The sequence below is a fragment of the Phyllostomus discolor genome, chromosome 11 (assembly GCF_004126475.2).
Source record: "Phyllostomus discolor isolate MPI-MPIP mPhyDis1 chromosome 11, mPhyDis1.pri.v3, whole genome shotgun sequence".
Lineage (NCBI taxonomy): Eukaryota > Metazoa > Chordata > Mammalia > Chiroptera > Phyllostomidae > Phyllostomus > Phyllostomus discolor.
Window position 1 is genome coordinate 78,140,916 of NC_040913.2, and position 22,368 is coordinate 78,163,283.

General features: G+C 37.5%; 1 protein-coding gene, 1 long non-coding RNA gene and 1 other non-coding gene across 8 annotated transcripts in view; 1 reads left to right on the forward strand and 2 right to left on the reverse strand.

The window, feature by feature from the left end:
- GTF2E2 (general transcription factor IIE subunit 2) overlaps positions 1-22,368 on the forward strand; it is a 49,188-nt gene that overhangs the window by 22,650 nt on the left and 4,170 nt on the right. For 5 of the 6 annotated variants that reach the window (XM_028526933.2, XM_028526934.2, XM_036011648.1 and 2 more), the window contains 3 exons: positions 7,594-7,701; positions 9,291-9,473; positions 13,150-13,243. In XM_028526933.2, coding sequence (XP_028382734.1) covers positions 7,594-7,701; positions 9,291-9,473; positions 13,150-13,243 — 385 coding nt within the window. The remainder of the gene's footprint in view (positions 1-7,593; positions 7,702-9,290; positions 9,474-13,149; positions 13,244-22,368) is intronic. The other variant, XM_036011651.1, reaches the window with a different exon arrangement.
- On the reverse strand, positions 4,005-4,822 carry LOC118497431. Its single transcript, XR_004899958.1, has 2 exons — positions 4,656-4,822; positions 4,005-4,135 (listed from the first exon to the last, which is right to left on the reverse strand). It is a non-coding gene; the product is annotated as an uncharacterized LOC118497431 (long non-coding RNA).
- Positions 6,759-6,890, reverse strand: LOC114509017. Its single transcript, XR_003685586.1, has one exon. It is a non-coding gene; the product is annotated as a small nucleolar RNA SNORA33 (small nucleolar RNA).

Genomic DNA, 22,368 nt, shown 5'->3' on the forward strand with positions numbered 1-22,368 from the left:
ATACTCAGAAGTGATTGAAAAATAAAAATATTAGTTTCAGTCCACCTTTGCCAATGTAATTTTTATCATAAAATGATTTTATCTTATTATGCATATAAATACATTTTAGTCGAAAGTTTCAAGTTGAAGGGTTAGCTTATTTGATTTATGGGAAGTACCTCTTGATTAATGAAGCTAGTTTCCATTGTCCAATCAACCAGCTGTATCAAACTTATTTTTTATCCTAAAATGCCATCTTCTTTTAAGTTCAGATAAATAGGTTAATATACATTAAAAAAAATCTTCACCTGAGGACATGCTTATTGACTTTAGAGAGAGGGACAAGGGGAGAGAGAGAAAGGGGAGAGAGAAAGAGAAAACACTGATATGAGAGACAGACATTAATTGGTTGCCTCTCTCACGACTGAACCTGAAACCCAAGCACGTGCCCTGCCCAGGAATCGCACCCACAGCCTTTTAGTTTATGGGGTGATGCTCCAACCAACTGAGCCACACTGGCCAGGATAGTTAATACACATTTTAAATAATATAAAAACCCCTAAGAAATAAATTATAGAGTGCATGCTAAAAGGTACTATTAAGGTAATTGAGATGAAAATTACATGGACCAAGTAGAATTCATTTATCCATTTTAATAATTTAAAAAACAAATATGCTGCTTATGTTATATCACATCATTGTTATGAAGTGAGGGATATGAAAAAGTGTTATTTTCTAAATGTGTGTGCTTACATCTTCTGATCTCTGATACTCAGATTTTAGGTATAAATTAAAGGGAATGATTCAGAAATAACTCCATTAATAAGTAACTTTGTTTTGGGGTAATTAATGGAGAAGGATACCTGTTGTTAAAAGTGAATTGGTCTTAGAGCTAACTGTGATTTTTGTAATAAGAGGTAGAAACACTAAATTGTTTAAAAGATGTAATGAGAATTGACTAATTAGAATAAAACTTGCATGATACAATTTTACAAAATAAGTTTTAACTACCACCGTATAAAATATAGTAGTTCATATACAGTTCTGTCCGCAGGTTTTTAATAATTTTAGTCATCACCTGGTGATACATTTATTGATTTTAGAGAGAAACAGAAAGACAGAATCGATGTAAGACAGAAAAAAAATCAATAGATTGCCTCCTGTACAAGCCCCAACTGGGGATCCAGCCGGCAACCTGGGTATGTGCCCTGACCAGGGATCAAACCCGCAGCCTTTGGTCTGCAGGGGATCCTCCAACCAACTGCGCCACCTGGCCAGGGCTGTTTGTTGCTTTTATGGAGCATAACTTGAATAATGTGGTAGACCTTGAAAATATTTCTATATAAAAAAAAAAAAAACAGCCTCTTTAATTGATACTGTTTCAGCTCTTTAAATGTGCTTTTTCTCAAGCTAATAAATAATCAATGAATAAGTTTTGAGAAATATAAGAGAATAACCTATATTTAAATACTTGAAAAAAATCTAGTTCTATCATTAGATATTTCTTAGCAATGTTATCTTTAGTTCTTATCAGTCTCTCTCCAAAGTGTGATGCATTCTTGGACAGTACAGCATGGAGGTGGAGTGTGTGGGGATGGAAGAGGCAAAGTTTGTAAAGGAAACTGCTCTCAATTGCCCATGAACTATAGTGTATCAGAATTAAAATTTCCTGGCATGGGCCAGAATGTCCTATTTTCAACTCTTAGAGAAATATACAAGACTGGAAGAGATAAGAAGCCCTATAGTAGATAGTCTATGACAACTCAATTATCATTTATGAAGGCTTCCCCCAAATAATATTTTTTTCACTTGTCCTTATCTTGAATCCCTGGAGTTTATTACACTTCCAGGCAATGCATTATAAATTCTAGGTAGAAGTGAGAGTATTACCTCTTCTTGCCCCTCCTTCTCCTCCTCCTACAAAGAGGAGAGGGCCTGTTTTGACAAAGAGTACATATGAAAGGTGATCTGTAAATTGACCCTTGGGAAGTCTTCAACTGTCCCTTGTGTACTGTTTTTGAAGATGTGATAAAACCAAGGGCCTAGCAAAAAAATTAACAACAAAACTCCTCAGAGTTTATTCATTTACTTAGGAACTTTTCAGTTGTCACTGAGAATTACTTAGAAGTTACATGGAGAAGGCTCAAGGGGGCGCCATTAGGGAATGTTTGAGATTTGTACAGTGAGATTTGTAAGTACTAAACAGAAAAGAAAAAAAAATAAAAAATGACAAGCAGATTCAGGAACTTCAAAATCATAATACTGAGAGCATCTGGCACAGAAACAAACCGCTCAGTACGTCACACTAGCTCTGAGATGGTTTTTGTTGTGTGTAGCCACGTGGTGCACATTATAGCAGCGACTGAGACATCAGAAAGATTGAATTATGTTCAGTGACCCTGTTTGAGAAGATGTAAGAATTGTATGGTGAATTTAGTAAAAGATTTTTATTGAAACAGTTAGTGTAAAATAAATGTTATTCCTTAAAAGAGTAAGTCTAAAAAGAAACCACTCCAAATTATCTTGAAAAGTCCCTTATGAAGGATTTTTTTTTCTCCATCTGAGGTACTAGTTCTTAGATGACAATTCAGTGGTACACTTTTAAAAACTTTATTTTTTAAAAGATTTTATTTATTCATTTTTAGAGAGGGAAGGGAGGGAGAAAGAGAGAGAAACATCAATGTGCAGTTGCTGGGGGCCATGGCCTGCAACCTAGGCATGTACCCTGACTGGGAATCAAACCTGCGGCACTTTGGTTCACAGCCCGCGCTCAATCCACTGAGCTACGCCAGCCAGGGCGAAAAACTTCATTTTTAATAATTTCAATTACAGTTGACATTGAATATTATGTTAGTTTCAGGTATACATTCCAGTGATTATACTTTACATAGTATAACTTAGTAAGCGATCATCCTTAAAAGTCTCATACCCTTCTGACAGCATACATAGTCATTATAGTACCATTAACTATATTCCCTGTGCTGTTGTTTACATCCCTGTGACTGTTCTGTAACTACCAATTTGTGCTGCTTAATCCCTGCACCTTTTCCCCCTTCTCTTCCTCTCCTCTCCCCACTGGTAACACTCCAGATGATCTCCATATCCACGATTCTGTTCCTGTTCTGCTTATTTGTTTAGTTTGTTTTTTTAGATTCAATTGTTGATAGTTGTGTGTTGACAATTTAATATTCATAGTTTTGATCTTTTTCTTATAAAGTTCTCTTTAACATTTCATATGATAATGGCTTGGTGATGATGAACTCCTTTAGCTTTACCTTGTCTGGGAAGCACTTTATCTGCCCTTCAGTTCTAAATGATGCTTTGCTGGATAGAATAATCTAGGTTATAGGTATTTGCTTTTTATCACTTTGAATACTTCTTGCCAGTCCCTTGTAGCCTGTAAGGTTTCTTTTGAGAAATCTCCTGACAGTCTTATGGAAACTCCTTTATAGTAACTCTCTGCTTTTCTCTTGCTGCTTTTAAGATTCTCTATTTTTAGCCTTTGGTATTTTAATTATGATGTGTCTTGGTGTGGTCCTCTTTGGGTCCATCTTGTTTGGGAGTCTCTGTGCTTCCTGGACTTGTATGTCTATGTACTTCACCAAATTAGGGAAGTTTTTCTTTTACTATTTTTTCAAGTAAGTTTTCAATTTTTTACTCTTCCTCTTCTCCTGCCAGCACCTTATGATTCAGATGTTGGTACACTTGGAGATGTCCCAAAGGTTCCTTATGCTATTTCTTCTCTTTTTTTAATTCTTTTTTTTTCTTGTTGTTCTGATTGGATGCTTTTTTTCTTCCTTGTGTTCCAAATAGTTGATTTGAATTTCAGCTTCATCTATTCCATTGTTCGTTCCCAGTGGATTTTTATTTCACGCAATGCAGTCTTTATTTCTGCCTGGGTCTCTTCTGTGCTGTTGCAATACCCAATGATTTCTTTGAGCATCCTGGTAATCAGTGTTTTGAACTCTGCATCAGATAGGTTGGTTATCCCCATTTCATTTAGTTCTTTTCTTGGAGTTTTGCTTTGTTCTTCCATTTAAGCCATATTTCTTTGTCTCCTCAATTAGGCAGCCTCCCTATGTTTGCTTCTGTGTCTTAGGCAGAGCTGCCCTGACTCCCTGTCTTAGTAGTGTGGCCTGTTGTATAGAAAAGGCACCTGTAAATTGTGTGGGGCCTTCGGCAAGGCACCAGGGCGGGGCAGCCCATTTCACAATTCTGTGCCTTTGTGTGGGCAGAGGCCTCAGAGAGGGGACAGTGCCGCTGCCTGGCCTGAGAGGAAGCCGTCTCCCTGGCACTTGCCCCTTTGCCCCCTTGCCAGTGACTTCACTTTCTCCCCTTTTCCTGCATATGCTGCTTTTGCCCTTCCAGCTGTTGCTGTGGTGCCGAATCCAAGAGAGGGTGGGTCTGCATAAGTCTTAAGTCTGTTTTGGGCCCTTTAAGAGAAGTCTCTTGAGAATCCCACAGTTTCTTCCACTGCCCCAAACCCCACTGGTTTTTGAAGCCAGAAGTTATGGGGATTTGTCTTACTCATGCTGTAACCCTGGGCTGGGTGGTCTGGTCTGGGGGTGGGATTGCTTGCTCCTGAGGTATCCCTCCCGATTTTTATCCACCACATGTGACTGTGGGACCACCAGTTCTGCCCCCTCTCTGCACCTCCAAGTCTCCGCCCCTCCGACCTGTCTGGATGAATGTGTCTCCTTTAAATCCTTAGTTGTCAGACTGCCCTACAGCTCGATTTTCTGACAAATCTGGGTGAAATATGTTTTGTATTCTCATTGTAATTTTTTTGCTGTAGTTGTGTGCAGAGGTGAAGCATGTTTACCTACACTTCCACCTTAGCTGGAATCTGCCCCTTCCTTCTTAAAAGATACCATACTACATTTTTTATAGTTAACTTTTGTTTTTTTTTTAATTGAGATATAATCGACATATAACATTATATTAGTCTTAGGTGTACAACATATATATATATTATACAATACAGTATTGTTAGCTATAGTTACCATGTTTTACAGTTCATTCCTAGGACTGACTTATCTTATAACTGGAAGTTTGTAATTTTGATCACATTTACCCATTTTGTCCATCCCCTAACTTCAGCCTTTGGCAACCACTGGTCTGTTCTCCGTATCTGTTAAATTTAGGATTTTGGGGGGGTGGGGGATTTTACATATGAGCGAGAGCATACAGTATTTTTCTTTCTGCTTCTGAATTTTTTTTAGTAGATTGCCCTCAGGGTCCAATCATGTTGTTGTAAATCGCAGTATTTACTTTTTTAAAATGGCTAAATAATATTCTATTATATATATAGAAGTTGTTTTTGATTGATTTTATTTTTTAGAGCAGTGTTAGGTTTTTATAATAACTGGGCAGAAAGCAGAGTTCTTGTGTTCACTACCGCACTTCCAGCCTCATACTGTGGTATCCTGCACCACTGTGGTGCGTTTGTGAATCTACACTGACGACACATCATTGTCGTGCTACGTCCATAGTTTACATTAGAATTCACTCTTGGAGTTGTTACGGGGTTTTTGTTTTAATGTTTTATTTATTTTTAGAGAGAGGGGAAGGGAAAGAGAAAGAGAAGGAGAGAAACATCAGTGTGTGGTTGCCTTTCACACGCACCCCACTCGGGAGCTAGCCCCACAACCCAGGCATGTGCCCTGACTGGGAATTGAACCTGTGACCTTTTGGTTCATAGCCTGCGCTCAATCCACTGAGCTACATCAGCCAGGGAGGTATATGGGTTTTGACAAGTGTATAGTGAATGTGTTCTTCATCATACTATCATGCAGAATACTTTCATTGCACTAGAAATCTTCTTTGCTCTGCTTCTTCATTCCTTCTCCTCTCTCACCCCTTGGCAACCACTGAATTTTTTATGGCTTCCGTAGGTTTACCTTTCCTAGAATATCATATAGTTTAGTATGCAGCCTCAGCTTAGCTTCTTTCAGCTAAGATTCCTCCATGTTTTTCCATGACTTGATAGTTTATTTATTTTTGTGCTGAATAATATTCCATTGTCTGGATGGACCACAGTTTATCAGTTCATCTACTGAAGGACATCTTGGTTGCTTCCAGGTTTTGGCAGTTATGAATAGAGTGACACAAACATCTGTGTGCAGGTCTTTGTGTGAACGTTAGTTTCTAGCTCATCTGGGTAAATACTAAGGAGCATAATTGCTAGATCATATAAGAACATGTTTAATTACAAAAAAAAAATCCCAAACTGTCTCCCAGAGCATGTGTACCATTTTGCATTCCCACCAGCAGTGAATGAGAGTTTCTGTTCCTCTGCATCCTCACCAACATTTGGTGTCTATATGTTCTTTAATTTAATAATTTGTCCTGGATGTCTTTTGAAATTAGCACGGAGAGAACATCTGTATTTTCTTTTTTAACATCTGTATAGTAGCATAGATGTGCTGCAGTTTATTTAGTTAGCCACCAGGGTTGTTTCTGATCTTTTGCAAACGATGCTGCAGCACCCTTGTCACTCTTTTGTGTTGTCCTGTATATCTGTAGAGTTAATTTCTGGAAATGGAGTTGCTGGGACAAAGGGCTTAAATTTATTCATATTGTGAAGTTGCCCTCTCTGAGAGTTAGTATTTTTAATAGTTTTTAAACTATTAGTTTTACTCTTAGTAAAAATACTAATCAATTAATATTTTTTAATAGTTTTTGTGAGTTTATTTGAGCCAAACAGAAGACATGCTGGGGAGCAAGATCTCAAATGCTCTTCAGTTAGTACTCTTTTTTTTTTTTTTTTTAGTTTCCCCCGTTATAGCCATTTTCAGGGACCTTAATGACTTCAAGTCATTAAGGCTCACAACATGGCTTTACCATTGCCAGCTTTCTCTAAATTTCTGCAGAGAGAAACACATTCAGGTAAGCAGACTCACAATTAGTATTTTTTTTAATCCTCAGCCAAGGATATGTTTATTGATTTTTAGAGAGAGAGGGAGGAGGATAGAGAGAAGCATCGGTGTAAGAGAGAGACATTGATCGATTGCCTCCTACTTGCTACTGAAGTGGGATCAAACCTGCAGTCTAGGTGTGTGCCCTGACTGGTGATCGAACCTGCAGCCTTTTGGTGAATGGGGTGATGTTCTGACCACCTGAGCTCCTGGCCGGGGCACAGTTAGTATTCTTTATGGTAGTGTTTGAGAGGGCCTATTTTCTTAGAACCTCACCATTAGTCACGTGAATTATCAGCAGTGTCATAGGTAAACATATCTTGGTGGAGGTTGAGTATCCTTTTGTGTTTTAAGGTCATGAATATCTTTTCATGTTTAAGGTCATTTGCATTTCTTTTTCTTTGATTCATGTGTTCCTATCTTTGTCTCATTTTCGTGTTAGGTTTTTGGAGCTCTTAAACTGTTAGGAAGATTAGTTCCTTGTCATGTTAGTTGCAAATATTTCTCTCAGTTTAACATTTGATTTTATAGAACCCTAAGTTTGAACCTGGCTCTGTCTGATTTTTATAGTCCATTCTCTTCATCACTGTAATTGTACTGCTTCAGATAATACATGTTCTACATTGCTTAAAAGATTGATTTACTTGTTAATGCACCTAGCATGTTAAAACCATCTTATAATATCTTACCCCAATAGACACGTCATCAGCGAGGTGATACACATCCTCTAACTTTAGAAGAAATTTTGGATGAAACACAACATTTAGATATCGGACTCAAGCAAAAACAGTGGCTAATGACTGAGGTAAGAATAGGCTTAAAATATTTTAAAGAAATTAGTTGATTACCATGAAATATTTGCTCCACCTAGGGTTTTTAATAGACTGAAATCTGGTAATTGTTTTTACTTATTTTAAAAAAGAATTGGTGTAGGGTCTTTGTTTTGTAAACATTCTTATTTTAAGAACATTTGATTTGGTTGTCATATAATCTTGTATACCTATTTAAAAATGTCAGAGACCTTAGCCTGAAAGTTATAAAAGTCAGCCATTGTATCAATTTCATTTAAGTTTTTACAGAATTGTTGCTTATTTTGAATTGCTAAATTTTATAATGTATAATGTGTTGGCAAATGGTATTGTCTTTACATATGTTTAAGGCAGTGAAAGCATGAGGTAACAGGGATAGCAAGGTATTTTGTTAAGTGAGATATTTGCTATACAACTACTACTATTATGAATTGATAATAATGTTATGCCTCCAGCAAGTAACTGGGAAGAACCATCATGAACATTGTATATATACACACAGCATTGGAAGAAAAGGAACCTCAAACCAATAAGTGATCATGCTAATTTGGAAATGAATAACATTTTTTAAAAATTCAGATAATTTGCCTCTCTTCTGTTTAAGTATGACATTGACAATGAAGAAGACTGCTTTCTAGGACCTGTGCTAATCTCAAGACCAAACGGAAAATTCTTAAACTATACTTCAATTATTTTAGCAAGCAAATATTGTTCTTTTCATAATATAAATGAACCAGTTAATCATTATCATTGTAGCTCATTATATTAGTGATATACAAATAGTGGTAAATCACATTAAGTTTTATTGCTATACTTAGTCTTGGAATTTCACAGACTGCAGACACTCAAGATTATATTTCTTACTATTTTATTCTCCATTCTTTGTTTCTTTCTCCTCTCATGGTCAGGCTGTTAGCTGCAAAAGAAGACAAATAGGGTTTCTCTTTCTTAAAAAGCTTTCTGTCTGATGTTGGCTGTACAACAGAACTGACTTGGGAACATAATTAAATTCAGTAATTCCTACATTCCTACTCAGCTTCATTCTTGAGCTGACATAATAGGTACATTTCCTGTATGCACTGGTTTGGTCCATTTCAGTTCCTTCCACAGCTGCTGGTGCCATTGGATGCCAGGTGGGGCAGACCCACCGTTACTGACCACGGGGTTAATGCCTCTCACATTGTAAAGCCAATATCCCACAACCTGTACTTTGAGAGTGATAGGCAATACCCAGTTCACTTTATGTTAATAGATATTGTATTGATTTTTGTCTCTTTGGTTGTCCAAAAGAATATGTGTACAGCTTTCTTCAAACAGTTGTGATAAAATGATTTCTTTCTTATCCGAAGAATTTATGTAAATAATAGTTTCCTTTATAAAAAGTGAGCACCATGTTGATCTCTAGAGTATATTGTTTTGGATCCTGGATGCTCAAGTATTATAGGATCTGCTAGTTGATATTCATAAGATACTTTTAATTTGTCATTGTATTGGGTCGTGTATTTTTAAAATAATTAGTAGAACTTAAGAATGTATATATAAAGTTTCCTTTTGTTAATATATCCAAATTGTGTCACTGTTACAGGCATTAGTCAATAATCCCAAAATTGAAGTAATAGACGGGAAGTATGCCTTCAAGCCCAAGTACAACCTAAAGGACAAGAAAGCCCTGCTGAGGCTCTTAGATAAGCATGACCAGCGAGGCTTAGGAGGAATCCTTTTAGAAGACATAGAGGAAGGACTGCCCAATTCCCAGAAAGCTGTCAAGGTGACCTCTCTCTTCTTTCTATGCTTCTATATAATTTGAATTAATAATGTAATTTGAGGGGTGGAGGAGGTGGCGGAGAGGGTGTGGGGGGATGAATGGTAGTGGACGGAGACTTGACTTGGGGTGGAGAACACACAGCACGGTGTACGGATGACGTGCTGTGGAACTGTGCGCCTGAAACCTGTGTCATTTTGTCAACCAGTGTGACCCCACTAAATTCAATAAAAAGGAAGAAATAATGTCATCTTGGTTTTAAAAAATAGCAAGGATTTTTAAATTTTCACTTTGAAAGCCTCCATCGTATATACCTGGGGTTGTGGTGAGGCAGTTGAGAATTTGGCATCCCTGCTGCAGAGCAGGACAGAGCACAGCCGTTGTCCTGTGCCTCGGCAGCTTCCTGTCCTGGTGGCGGTGCCTATGCTTGTTTGACTCTTCGGAATATTTCCGGAAAGTTCTCCTCAAAGGCACAAGTGTTCTTCTCGGAAGTTTTTGTGTTTGTGTACAGGAACTACAGAGCTAGTAGACACTGTCAGCCTGAGGAACCAGACACATTAAAACACAAAAACATTGGCTAAGGAACTGGGTGTTTGAGCTCCTAAAGGGACTGTTGATAGAAGCCAGTCATACAGGTTACATTTCCAGTTTGAATTTGGAACTCACATGGAAAGGCTGCCAGTTTGTTTTTCACAGTTGGTGGTGATTGATGCTAACCTGTAAGCAGGTTCATTCTTTTTGTTACCTGTAGAATAGCACTTGCTCATTTCTCTCCTCTACCTCTTGGGAATTAAGTCACACATTATTAGACCTTTTGGTGGTGTCCTACATCCTGAGGCTGTTTATTTTTTCAGCCTGTATTTTGTTTGTTCTATTCATCTAGTGTCAAGTCCACTGACTTTTCTTCTTCACCTCTAATTTGTTAAGCCCATTTGGTGAACTTTTTATTTATTTATTTTAAGGTTTTTTTTTTAAAGATTTTATTTATTTTTTAGAGAGAGGGGAAGGGAGGGAGAAAGAGGGAGAGAAATGCCAATGTGTGATTGCCTCTCACGTGGCTCCCACTGGGGACCTGGCCCACAACCCAAGCATATGCCTTTACTGGGGATTGAACCAGTGACCCTTTGGTTCACAGCCCACGCTCAATTCACTGAGCTGCACCAGCCAGGACAACTTTTTATTTTAGAGATTGTATTTTTCATTTCTAGACTTTTCATTCTTTATGGTTTCTGTTTCTTTGTTGAATTTTTTAATTCATTATAAGCAAATTTTCCATTATCTCCTTGAATGCAATTTCTTATAGCTGCTTTAAAATCCTTCTCTTCAGATTTTATCTTGGTACCTGTCTGCACTGACTGTCTCTTGAGTAGGGTCACGTTTGCCTGTTTGTTCATGTATCTAATAAATTCTGTTGCTTATCAAATTTTGTGAACCATATGTATAAAGCCTCAGGATATTTTTAAAGGTTTTATTTATTTATTTTGAGAAAGGGGGAAATGGAGGGAGAAAGAGGGAGAGAAATGTTGATTTGTGAGAGAAACATTGATTGGTGGCCGCTCACACACCCCCAACCGGGGACCTGACCTAGTGACCTTTAGGTTTGCAGGACGACTCCCACCCAGCCCACTGAGCCACACCTGTCTGGGCAACTCAGGATTGTGTTTTACTGCTCCAGAGAATGTTTGTGTTTGTTTTGTTTTTAGTTGGGTATTTATCTTGACTAGACTCCACTCCAATTGTCTTTTCTGCAGTGGGTGGAAGGCATAAGATCTGTTTTGTTCTTAGCTCTTCTACTTTTCAAACAAAAGTCCAGAGTTTGTAGTTGTTTTCTGTGGGAGGGTGGGTCCCTTAGAAGTTACTTGGCCATTATTAGAAGCAGAACCCTCTTAATATTTTTAATTTAAAAGTGTCTAACCTGCACAAATGTTGAAAATAAAATATGGCCAAAGTGTATAAATTGTGTACATTATAGCATGTTAAAACATAGAACTACTGGATTTTAGCTGACAGTTGAGAGTGCTAGGTGCATTTCCTTCTCTGTTCTTTCCCGTTTTCACGTATTATTACTATGCAGTAGACTTTTCATTACATTCTAAAGTAGAACAGTGGTGTAAACTGATCATTGCTTATTCTATTTTAAACCATTTTGTGGTGTAAAGTTACTTTGATACCTTATCTTTAGTGGCTCTGTTCCCTAAGGATTAGAGCTGAAGGGGTCAGGAAAAGCATACAGTCTATTTCATTTTCAGACAGGATTATTTCAGAATTGCATGAAACTCAATTTTTATTCTGTTCTTACCACCTGGGTCCATTGAAGTTTGTTTTATTATTTTAAAAAGTATTGTCATGTTATGAATAATTTATATAAAAATAAAGGGATGGTGAAAACCAGCTTAACTAGAAATCTTAATATGGATTTAGTATAGTGCCCCGGCCAGCGAGGCTCAGTCAGTTGGAGTGTTGTCCTGTAACCAAAAGGCTGCGGGTTCAATTCCCAGTCAGGGCATATGCCTGGGTTGTGGGTTTGATCCCTGGTCTGGGTGTGTACAGGAGGCAGCCAGTTGATGCTTCTCCTTCACATCAGTTTCTCTCTGTCCCTTCTTCTTCCCTTCCTTCCTCTAAAAAAAGCAGTGAAAAAATGTCCTCAGGTGAGGATTAAAGAAAAAGGCTTTAGTATAGCACACCTCTGTATCAGGTATGTTTTGGCAAACACATGTCAAAAAGATGGAAGTATATGTCCTTTTAGCAGAGGGAGGTGTAGCAGAGATTCTTATCACATAATATTATACAATGAAGTCCTTCCTGTTGAATAACTAACTGGATAAAAATGTTTTATTTCCTTAGAGTATGTTGTTCACTTGTTGATCCTATAGCTTGAGAGTATTCATCTGTGGTATTGTCATTTAAATACTCATAGTTTGAGACTTTATTTCCATGATGAATTTTACTGTCCTCATTAGACTCTAGAGTGTGCTCGCAGGCTTTTTGTATTTTTGTTCTCATTCATTAATAATAGTGAAATATCTTCTGTCAGTTTTCTTGCCATTGCTCTGAGTAGTAGAAAATAAATTCTGAATTGTCAGCTGTGCTTAAGAAAACTAAAAGACAACAAAGACTCTTCGGTCTTTTATACCTTCTTGAGAGATGATGTCATACTTTCAGCAATGGAATAAAAAAACTGAAATGTGGCTCTTTATTTCACTATTGCCTCATAGTCCTAGGTGATTTGATAATTCTTTCATTTTCTTATTTTAGCTTTTTAAAGCATTGGAAATAATTGAGGTGTAATGAATAAGTAGCAAAATGTTTCAAGGTTGAAGAAAAGTAAAAACACTAAGATCCTACTATTTTTCTTAGATTAATAAGAGAGTCCAGGGGACCCAAATCATAATTGCCACACATACTGACTTTTATTCTGTTTTTTAAAAATAAGTAAATTTTCTTCTTGTACTTTGAAGACATCTAAGAATGAAAGTCTTGAAGTAGCAATCCTTAAAAATAGTCAGAACTGATCAAGAAAGAAACCCAAGCACTAAAATTGGGTCTAGTGGACCCTAATAGTATACCGAGGGTTGAAAGAAATGGAAATTCTTTGTTGTAAGAAAACAAAACAAAACTGGAGGTGGTGGTGGTAGTGAGGTAATTTGGAGAGTTAACTGAAAAAATGTTCTTTATCTTTAAGGCTCTAGGGGACCAGATACTATTTGTAAGTCGTCCTGATAAGAAGAAAATTCTTTTCTTCAATGATAAGAGCTGTCAGTTTTCTGTGGATGAAGGTAAGCCTTTTCTGTATAGGTACTTTCTTTAGTTTGCAAGTGTGTTACAAAATTTATAACATATTACAGTACTGCTTTTTATTTGTTTTTTAGCATTGTCATCTCTTAGAGTTAGTAAGTCATCACATTTATTCTCAGAATGCAATTTGAGAGTTTCAGTTAATTGCACTTGCAGTCATGGTATAGCAGCTTATGATTTACTATGCTTATACCCCAGCTGTAGCAAAAAAGGAGCTTCTTATTTTATTTTGCAAATATTACTTCATATCCTGACATGAAAGCTTGATGCAGGATGGGAAAATAAACTTTTGTTGGTAACTGATACTCTCAAGTAACTTACCCTTTTGATTATCAAATTAGATAAAGGAAGAGATTATTTTTTCCCTTTTTAGTGGGAACTAGAAGTTCGTCTTTCTGAATCAGTGGGATGAACAAAATAATACAGAGAATTTGCTCTGTGTTCTCGTGTTAGATCACCGCACTTGTAAGCTTTACAGTAACAAAGGATGGGATCAAACCAGTGGGAGTTTTGCCTTCACTGACAGGTGCATCCGTGCCATTTGTGAAAAACCATTGCATCCCTGACCAGTGGCACGGTTGTCTGGGTGTCATCTCACAGAGTGAAAGACTGCCAGTTGGTGCCCCGTCAGGGCGCACGCCTGGGTTGTGGGTTTGGTCCCTGGTTGCAGTGCCCACGAGAGGCATCCAGTAGATGTTTTCTCTTGCACATCGATAATTCTCTCCTTCTCTCTAAAAGTAAAAAAATTATTAAAAACATTGTAAAAGTGTGAGCAATTTTTAGAAAGCATACTATTTTATATAAAATTATTACAATTTTGTGAAAAATATCACAATTATCAGAACTTTATGAAAAGTTTTAGTTTTCATTTTTATATGTAATTTTTCTTTGTTAATTATTTAAAGAAATATAATTATAACATAAGTTAGAAAATTAGATAAAAGTTACAAGTATTTTGAAATGTTTATTTTCAGAAAGATTTTTTTTGTTGTTGTAATTATAGAATTGGATACTAAGCTATATGTTGTCTTCTATTTAAATGGGTGATACCTATATTTTGAATTTTAGTTACTCCGTTATATATTTTCCTGTGCGATTTTTGGTTTAAAACAGTCTTGACATTTATAGTTTAAGAATTCAATCTATGATCATTGTAACATATCACTCTTGGTCATATTAATTTACTCGTAGTCCAGCTTTATCTCATATTACTATCTTAACACCTGTACCTTTTTAAAAATTTTATATATTTTGGCCGATTCTTTTACTTTATACATGTCTTCTGTTTTAGATCGTTCCTTTGTAGATGGCATACAGTTGGTTTTAATCTTCTGAGTCAGTTCTGAGTATCAGTTTATATACTATCTTATTGTATGATGTATTCTCCCCATTACTTGGAAATTGAGTTTTGGGGAGGTTGATATATATATGGGGGAACCAAAAAACCCAGAATTTATTTATAAAAAATTGTGTATTTAGTCTTACATGTTTAAGCTTCAGTCACTTTCGAAATACTGTCCATTTGATGCACTACACCTATAGAGACTTTTCCCCCATGCTCAAAACAGGTTTTGAACTTGTAGATTTTGATGCCTTTCAGTGCTTCTGTCATTTTTGTTTCACCTCTTCCATATGGGCAGAACATTTCCCTTTGAGCACTTTTTCATCCAGAGAAACAAAAAAAATTCTGGCATCTCTAAATGTGTTTGCGGTCAGCTGGCAGCTGGTGTTGAAGGCTCAACTGGACTCGACGCCAGGATGGCTCACAGCCGATGACTGCTGGCTGAGCCCTTGGCTGGGCTTCTCCGTGTGACTCGGGGTTCTCACGGAAACGTGGCTGGTTCCTGAGAGGGGGTGTCCCAAGAGTGGGTATCCTTGGAGTCTAGTTTACTGTTTATTGTAAAAGGATGTAACTCAGGAACAGCCAGATGGAAGGGATGCACAGGGCAAAGTACGTGGGAAGGGGCAAGGATCTTCCCTGGTCCCAGCATGCCTTTCTCCCTGCATTTTCATGTGCTCACCAACCCAGCAGCTCCCACAAATAATTAGTATCTTGTCGTATGCCTCACTTATTTTGCTAAATGTAGGGGATAGTTGATCTAAGAAACATCCAAACCTATAAAGAACTTTTATCAGAATTTGTTTGTGACAGAGGATATCCCTGGAAGCAAGATCTGAGTAGACAGATAAAGTGCTTCCAAGAAATGACAGTTGCAGCAGCTTTTATGCATTTGGAACTATGGAAGATTACATGAAGGTGGGAGAAGGCAAGGCAGGGGATTGGATTCCAGAATAGTTAACAAGATGATGTGCTCTCTTGAGGGAGGTCACACTTTAGAAGGAAGGGTCTGAGAAGAGAACTGTCAGAGGTGTGTTGACCTGGATGCACAGAAACAATGGACAGGGCTTGCTGAAGACAAAGACGAGCCTTTTACTGAAGTTATGTGACCACCCACCATGACCTGTCCATATAGGAATTTATGATCAGATCACCCTGTGAGGTTACTTTTCATAGAATCCGGTTTTTTTTTTTTCCACTACATGGTAACTACAAATGGAAATACAGGTGTGATGCACTGGCAACTTATGTGTCATAATTGATGTTTTTCATAAGTATGATAAAGAATTCTTCATAAAGATCTAAAAAATACAAAATGCAGCTTTTCTCTGATTTACAAAGGTTAATCATATATTCTATATACATTACACATTGCATGTTTCTAGAAAATCCAGTGTGTATTAAAACATAAAGATTTTTTTGTGTAAAACAGAATTAGGTTCTAGGCTCAGTTGTTATTGTAAATTGGTATTTTTCATTAATCTGTATACTTTCCAGGAAAGATGTTTGGGAGGAAGCAGGGTTTTTCATCCTTGGCAGTATTGATATTTTGAGTTGAATAAATTTTTTTGATGTTGGGCGTGTCACTGTACACTACAGGATGTTTAGCAGCATCCCTGGCTTCTTGAGATGCCAGTAGCATACTCTCTTTTTCTTTTTTTTTTTTAAGATTTTATTTATTTTTAGAGAGGGAAGGGGAGGGAGAAAGAGAGAGAGAGAGAAATATCAATGTGTGGTTGTTGGGGGTCATGGCCTGCAACCCAGGCATGTGCCCTGACTGGGAATTGAACTTGCGACACTTTGGTTTGCAGCCTGCGCTCAATCCACTGAGCTATGCCAGCCAGGGCTTGCATATTCTTTTCAATGTTGACAATCAGAATGACTCCAGACACTACCAAATATTCACTGGGGAGAACATTGCCGGGGTTGAGAATTCTATTAAAGGTACATCTTATGTTTATAAATTAGAGAAAAATTAAGTACATTGTTTTCACACTTTTTCATGCATTTTTACATTGAACACATTCATTGATACAAGGGACCTTAACATGAATAAAGTTTCTGCCCTTGAGCTTATAGGCTGAGGAAGAAATGGCATGGGGACACATGTAGTACATCGTGGTGCATATTGTTATTGAGGTGTTCATACAATGCTGTAAGGTCCTGTGGAAAACAGCCACCCACAGGAACCTCGGGAATGAGTCATTGTTTTTGTAGTTGAAAGTGTCAGTATTGCATAAAGCACTCATTTTAAAAAACTGTGTTTCTGTTCATTGTGGAAGGTATGTGTGTTTCCAAAGAAGTCCCACTGGAAGTTAATGCATATCTTAACATGTGTCTTCTATTTTTCTGAGTCTTTTTTTGTATTTTACTTCTCACAATGCTTTGTCTAGATTATATTGATAAAGATTTTTTGTTTTAGCCCACTAGGTGGCAGTCTTAGCTATGAAGAAGAAATCTTGTGAGCAAGCTTTCAGTCTCTGAAGTCATCCTTTATTCTATCTGTAATAGAAGCAAATGTCCTAAAACAAGGCATAGCATAAGTAAGGAGAGAGTTTATTACATAGTAATGAACACAGAGTAGTTGGACCTAGGTATATGTTCCATTTTTTAAGGTTGCTAATCAGATGACTTTAGTAAAAAAAAAATTTTTTTGTTTCTGAAAGGTTTCTTTTTTCCCCATTACAATTTAGTCCCCTCATGCCCCCCTCCCTCTCAATCACTACACTGGTGTCCATGTCTGTGAGTCTTTTTTCTTTTTGTTTAATCTTTCCACCCCCTAACCTCCCCCTACCCTCTTAGTTGTCATCCTGCTCTCGACGCGTCTGTCTCATTCTGCTTGTTCATACAGTTTGTTCACTAGGTTCCACGTAGGAGTGAAATCATATGGTATCTGTCTGTCTCTGACTGGCTTATTTTACTTAGCATAATGCTCTTTTTATTTTCATACTGTTTGTTGTTCGAGCACAGTTGTCTCCATTTGCACCACACCACGCCCTCAACCCTCACCCATCCCTGCCTCCCACCCTTGAACCTACCCTGTTTGGCTTTGTCCATGTGTCCTTTGTACATGTTCCTTGATGGCCCTAGTATAATGTTCTCCAGGTCCATCCACACTGTTGTAAAGGGTAAAATTTTCTTGTTTTGTACAGCTAAAAGGTATTCCATCGTGTAAATGTCCCACAGATTAGGTTTATCCACTCATCTATTGATAAACACTTGGGCTGCTTCCATTATCTTGGCGATTGTAAATAATGCTGTGGTGGACATAGCGTTGCTTATGTTCTTTCGAATTAGTGTTTTGGGTTCCTTTGGATATATTCCCAGAAGTGGAATCATGGGGTCAAAAGGCAGATCCATCTTTAATTTTTTGAGGTATCTCTATACTGCTTTTCACAGTGGCTGCATTCCCACCAACAGTGCAGAAGGGTTCCCTTTTCTCCACATCCTCACCAGCACTTTTTGTTTGTTGATTTATTGATGATAGCCATTCTGATAGGTGTGAGATGGTATCTCATTGTGGTTTTTGATTTGCATTTCTCTGATGATTAGTGATGTTGAGCATCTTTTCATATGTCTACTCACCACCTGTATATCCTCTTTGGAGAGGTGTCTATTCAGATCCGTTACCCATTTTTTAATTGGGCTGTTTGGTTTTGGTGTCAAGATTTGTAAGTTTCTTATTTTTTATTTTATTTATTTTTCCTAAAGATTTTATTCATTTTTAGACAGAGGAAGGGAGAGAGAAAGGGGGAGAGACATCAGTGTGTGGTTGCCTTTTTGTGCAACCCTGCTGGGGACCTGGCCTGCAACCCAGGTATGTGTCCTGACTGGGAATCAAACCGGTGATCTTTTGGTTTGCAAGCAGGCAATCAGTCCACTGAGCCACACCAGCCAGGGCAAGATTTGTAAGTTCTTTATAAATTTTGGATATTAACCCCTTATCAGATGTATCAGCAAATATGTCCTCCCATTCTATGGGTTGTCTTTTTATTTTGTTGATGTTTTCCTTTGCTGTGCAATAACTTTTTAGTTTGATGTAGTCCTATTTGTTTATTTTTTTCTTTTGTTTCCTTTACCTGGGGAGTTATATCTGATAAGATACTGCTATGAGCAGTGAGATTTTGCTGCCTTTGTTTTCTTCTATGATTTTTATGGTTTTGTGTTCTCATTAAGTCTTTGATCCATTTTGAATTTATTCTTGTGTGTGGTGTAAGAAGGTGGTCTGGTTTCATTTTTCTGCATATATCTAATTTTCTCAGCACTATTTATTGAATAAACTATCTTTAGCCCAGTGTATGTGCTTGCTTCCTCTGTTGAATGTTAATTGATTATAAAGGTATGGGTTTATTTCTAGCTTCTCTATTCTGTTCCATTGATCTATGTGTCTGTTTTTATGCCAGTACCATGCTGTTTTGATTATTATGGACTTAAACAGTATAGTTTCATATTAGGTAGCGTGTTCTTTCACAGGATCACTGTTGCTTTGTGGGGCCTTTTGTGGTTCCATATAACTAGATATGTGTCTTAGTATTTCCTTAAATCAAGATCTTATCCATTTAGAGGCAGTATAAATGCAGTGGTTGAGAGGATGGTCTGAGTAGTTAAACTATAGGTTTATTAAATCGTAGCTCTCCTCCTTACTAGCTTAGGTAAAATATTTGTTGTAAACCCTCCTTGTCTGAGAGTTCTTATCTATAAAATAGGAATAATAGTACTGGCACCTCACAGTTCTTAGGAGGATTACATGAGTTAATATAAATAAAAGTGATTAGAGCTTGGAATAGAACCTGGTATGTAGTAAGAATAACAGTAACAGTAGTGTGATGTTAGCTGTTGCTATCAACATTGAGAATATGAAACAATCACCAAAATACTGGATGTTTTAATCTTACTACCTGGTTACTTACCTACCTCTGCTTAGCTGTCTGGTTATTGACTCACTGGATCTGTAGTTTTGCATTTGATTAGACAGATAGCAAAGGAAGAGTTCACTGAGCAGGCTGAGGCCACATCTGCACTGGTGCTCTGCAGCTACATTATGTTGGTTGGTGTTCCTGGTGACAATACCGGTGACAGTCTGAGTTTTCCACCATTGCTGGTAACTACTTCTTTTCTGCCTGGAAGCTTAAATAATTTCAACTTTACCCTTAGAAGTAGGACTCTTCCCAGTAGCTACTACCTTGGGACTGATTTGGGTCATTTTTTTATTGTTTTATGCTATTCTATTTTTATTAATGTACTTTAAAGCATTTTTCTGCTATTCCACAGATAGAAATTTAGTTTTTACTTTACTCTTTTCTATGTGCTATTACAAATGATGCTCAATCCTTGCACATAAATGTATATGCACTTGCCTGCTGATCTCCTTATTGTAGTTCTTTAAAAGTAGAATTGCTGGGACAAAACATAAGGCATATTGTAAAAATTTTCAACTTGCCTAATACTTAAAGTGTGAACCACTTCTTTGGACCGGTTCACCTCTCCCCAGCAGTATATGGGAAGGTATCCATTTTTTTACCCTCGCAAGTACTGGATGTTTTTGGTTGTCTTTGCCTGCCTCATGGGAAATAAAGATTATCTTGATTTTATTTTGTATTTTCTTGCATTGATTCTATAAAACTAAAGGAGAACAACTTATTCCTCTTAGTACTTCGTCAATTGGGCATTTTCTTTCCCTGCATATATTAAAAAGTGATTAGAATCGGGGTCCTCTGAGACCCTGCCTCTAAAATTAGGCCTCCCTTTCAGTGTTCATCTTTAAGTATTTATGCAGCTGTAATACATTTACAGAGTGGATGTAATATTTAAACATTGCAACAGTGATGAGCTAAGAAAAGGCAGGGTTTAAGGAGAAATGTTCTATTGAAAAAAAATACACCTAAGAGTTCTGAATAATTTGAATACATCAAATTCAGGGATTTTGTTTGGAAAATACTCCAGTGACATTTCTTTTAGCAAACAGAAGTTGAATTTTGTTTTAAATACTTGCAAGTCTCTTGTACCATAAAATTTATTGTGTTGTACATACAGGGTCTGGCACAAATAATTTCCCTTTTTTATTATAAAATCTTTTACTACAAAATCATAAGCATGTAATTCTGTAACATAACAATACCACACTCAAGCATACCATATGACATTTTAGGTGAAATGTTCGAATTAAAACTATAAATTATTACACCCATATATACCCTACCAACCACACTCAAGTAAGCGTTACTTCTGCCGGACCCTGTATATTTTGGTGGAATGTCAGTGTACAGATTAGCTCTCCAGACCATTGCTGTCACTATTCTAGAAGGTATCATTGACTTTGTGACTGTGTCATAAGAAGCCTCAAGTATATAAGTTCTGTACACACCAAGCAGAAAAGTCAAAGTAGTTTCAATTTTCACGGAACTGATTTTGCAGTGCTGGTAACATAGAGACTTTGTAAAAAGTGTATTGAATAAAATTTACCATTGTGTAAAGGTGTTTTTATCATATGTACTTTTATAGTTTAATTGGTATACAATTATATCATAACACTACTAAATTAATGAATACAATTTTTACCTATTGATAGAGTTTAACAAGTCATGGTTAAAATTCCAGAACTGTTCTTTTATATGTGATGTATTTCCTTCATTAGCTATGGTAAATTTGATGTATAAAATTCTGGTTATGGTTTACAATTTAAAACAATTTTGTGTGCTTTCTTGGAACTAGAAAAATGTTTTTGTTGCTGTCTTAGAAGTTTAACCTCAAGCTATTTTCTCTCATATATATCTACAGCAAGCAGAGCTAGTTACGTTGTTTTTAAAGTTTGGCTAAAAAGCAGGTAGTTGGGACTTGTAGCTTTCTCATACAATGGACAAAGCACTGTTCCCACCCCTACGGCAACAATAGCAGTAAACCCCAGATGGTTGCACATGTCAGGTTTTCCTGAATCCAGCAGAGACCTGAGGTTGCAGGGCCACTACCTGACCTGAAATCTGAGTAGGGAAAGGCAGACGCCTCTGAGAAAAGATGGAATGGAAGCTCTTGTTTACCTGCGATAAAATGAACACTGCTCGGAAGACTTCGTTTGAGTTTTTTAATGACCTGCTGAAGGCTAGTGTGGAGCAGCAAGAGAATGTAGAACCCCTGGGGTCTGCAGACACATGGGAATTTGCACCCGTCTCCACAGACTTTGTTGGATGCTTACAAAAAGATAGGAGATGGGGTGGGGGGCGGTCACCGCCCTCTTCAGGCAGGTCTGGAGGAGGGGAACAGTAAGGAGAAGCTTCAGGACAGACATGAAGTTCTGTCTAAACCCTCCCTGCCTCTGTCCTAAGACAAAGTCCCTAAACTGAGGTGGGAAGGGAACGGAAAGCCCTGCCCCTTTCCTGGAGGTAGAAAGAGGCAGGGCAGGGCAGCCGCCCTGAGAAGGCCACCCCCCAGGCACCGGGGAGCACATCGCTTGCTTGTGACCAGGCTTAATGAGAATATCAGAGAACTCCCACCCCATGCCAGGTTAACAGATGTGGCTTAACAGTTAGCAGTGGAAGGCTGAGAGGTGCAAGACCATGGAGGCTGACAGATCATCTAGGAGCAGCATAAAGGGAAGACTGAAAACCTCAGATTGAGCAGACACAAAACCCTCTGGAAAATGAACTTCTACCCTAAACACAGGTATGGCTGGAGGAATTTAAAGCCTGTGGTGCATTATGGGTAACTATAGCCACAACAAATTCCAAACCAAGCTCATGTCCCAACAGTAAATGACCCTCCACACACAAAAGA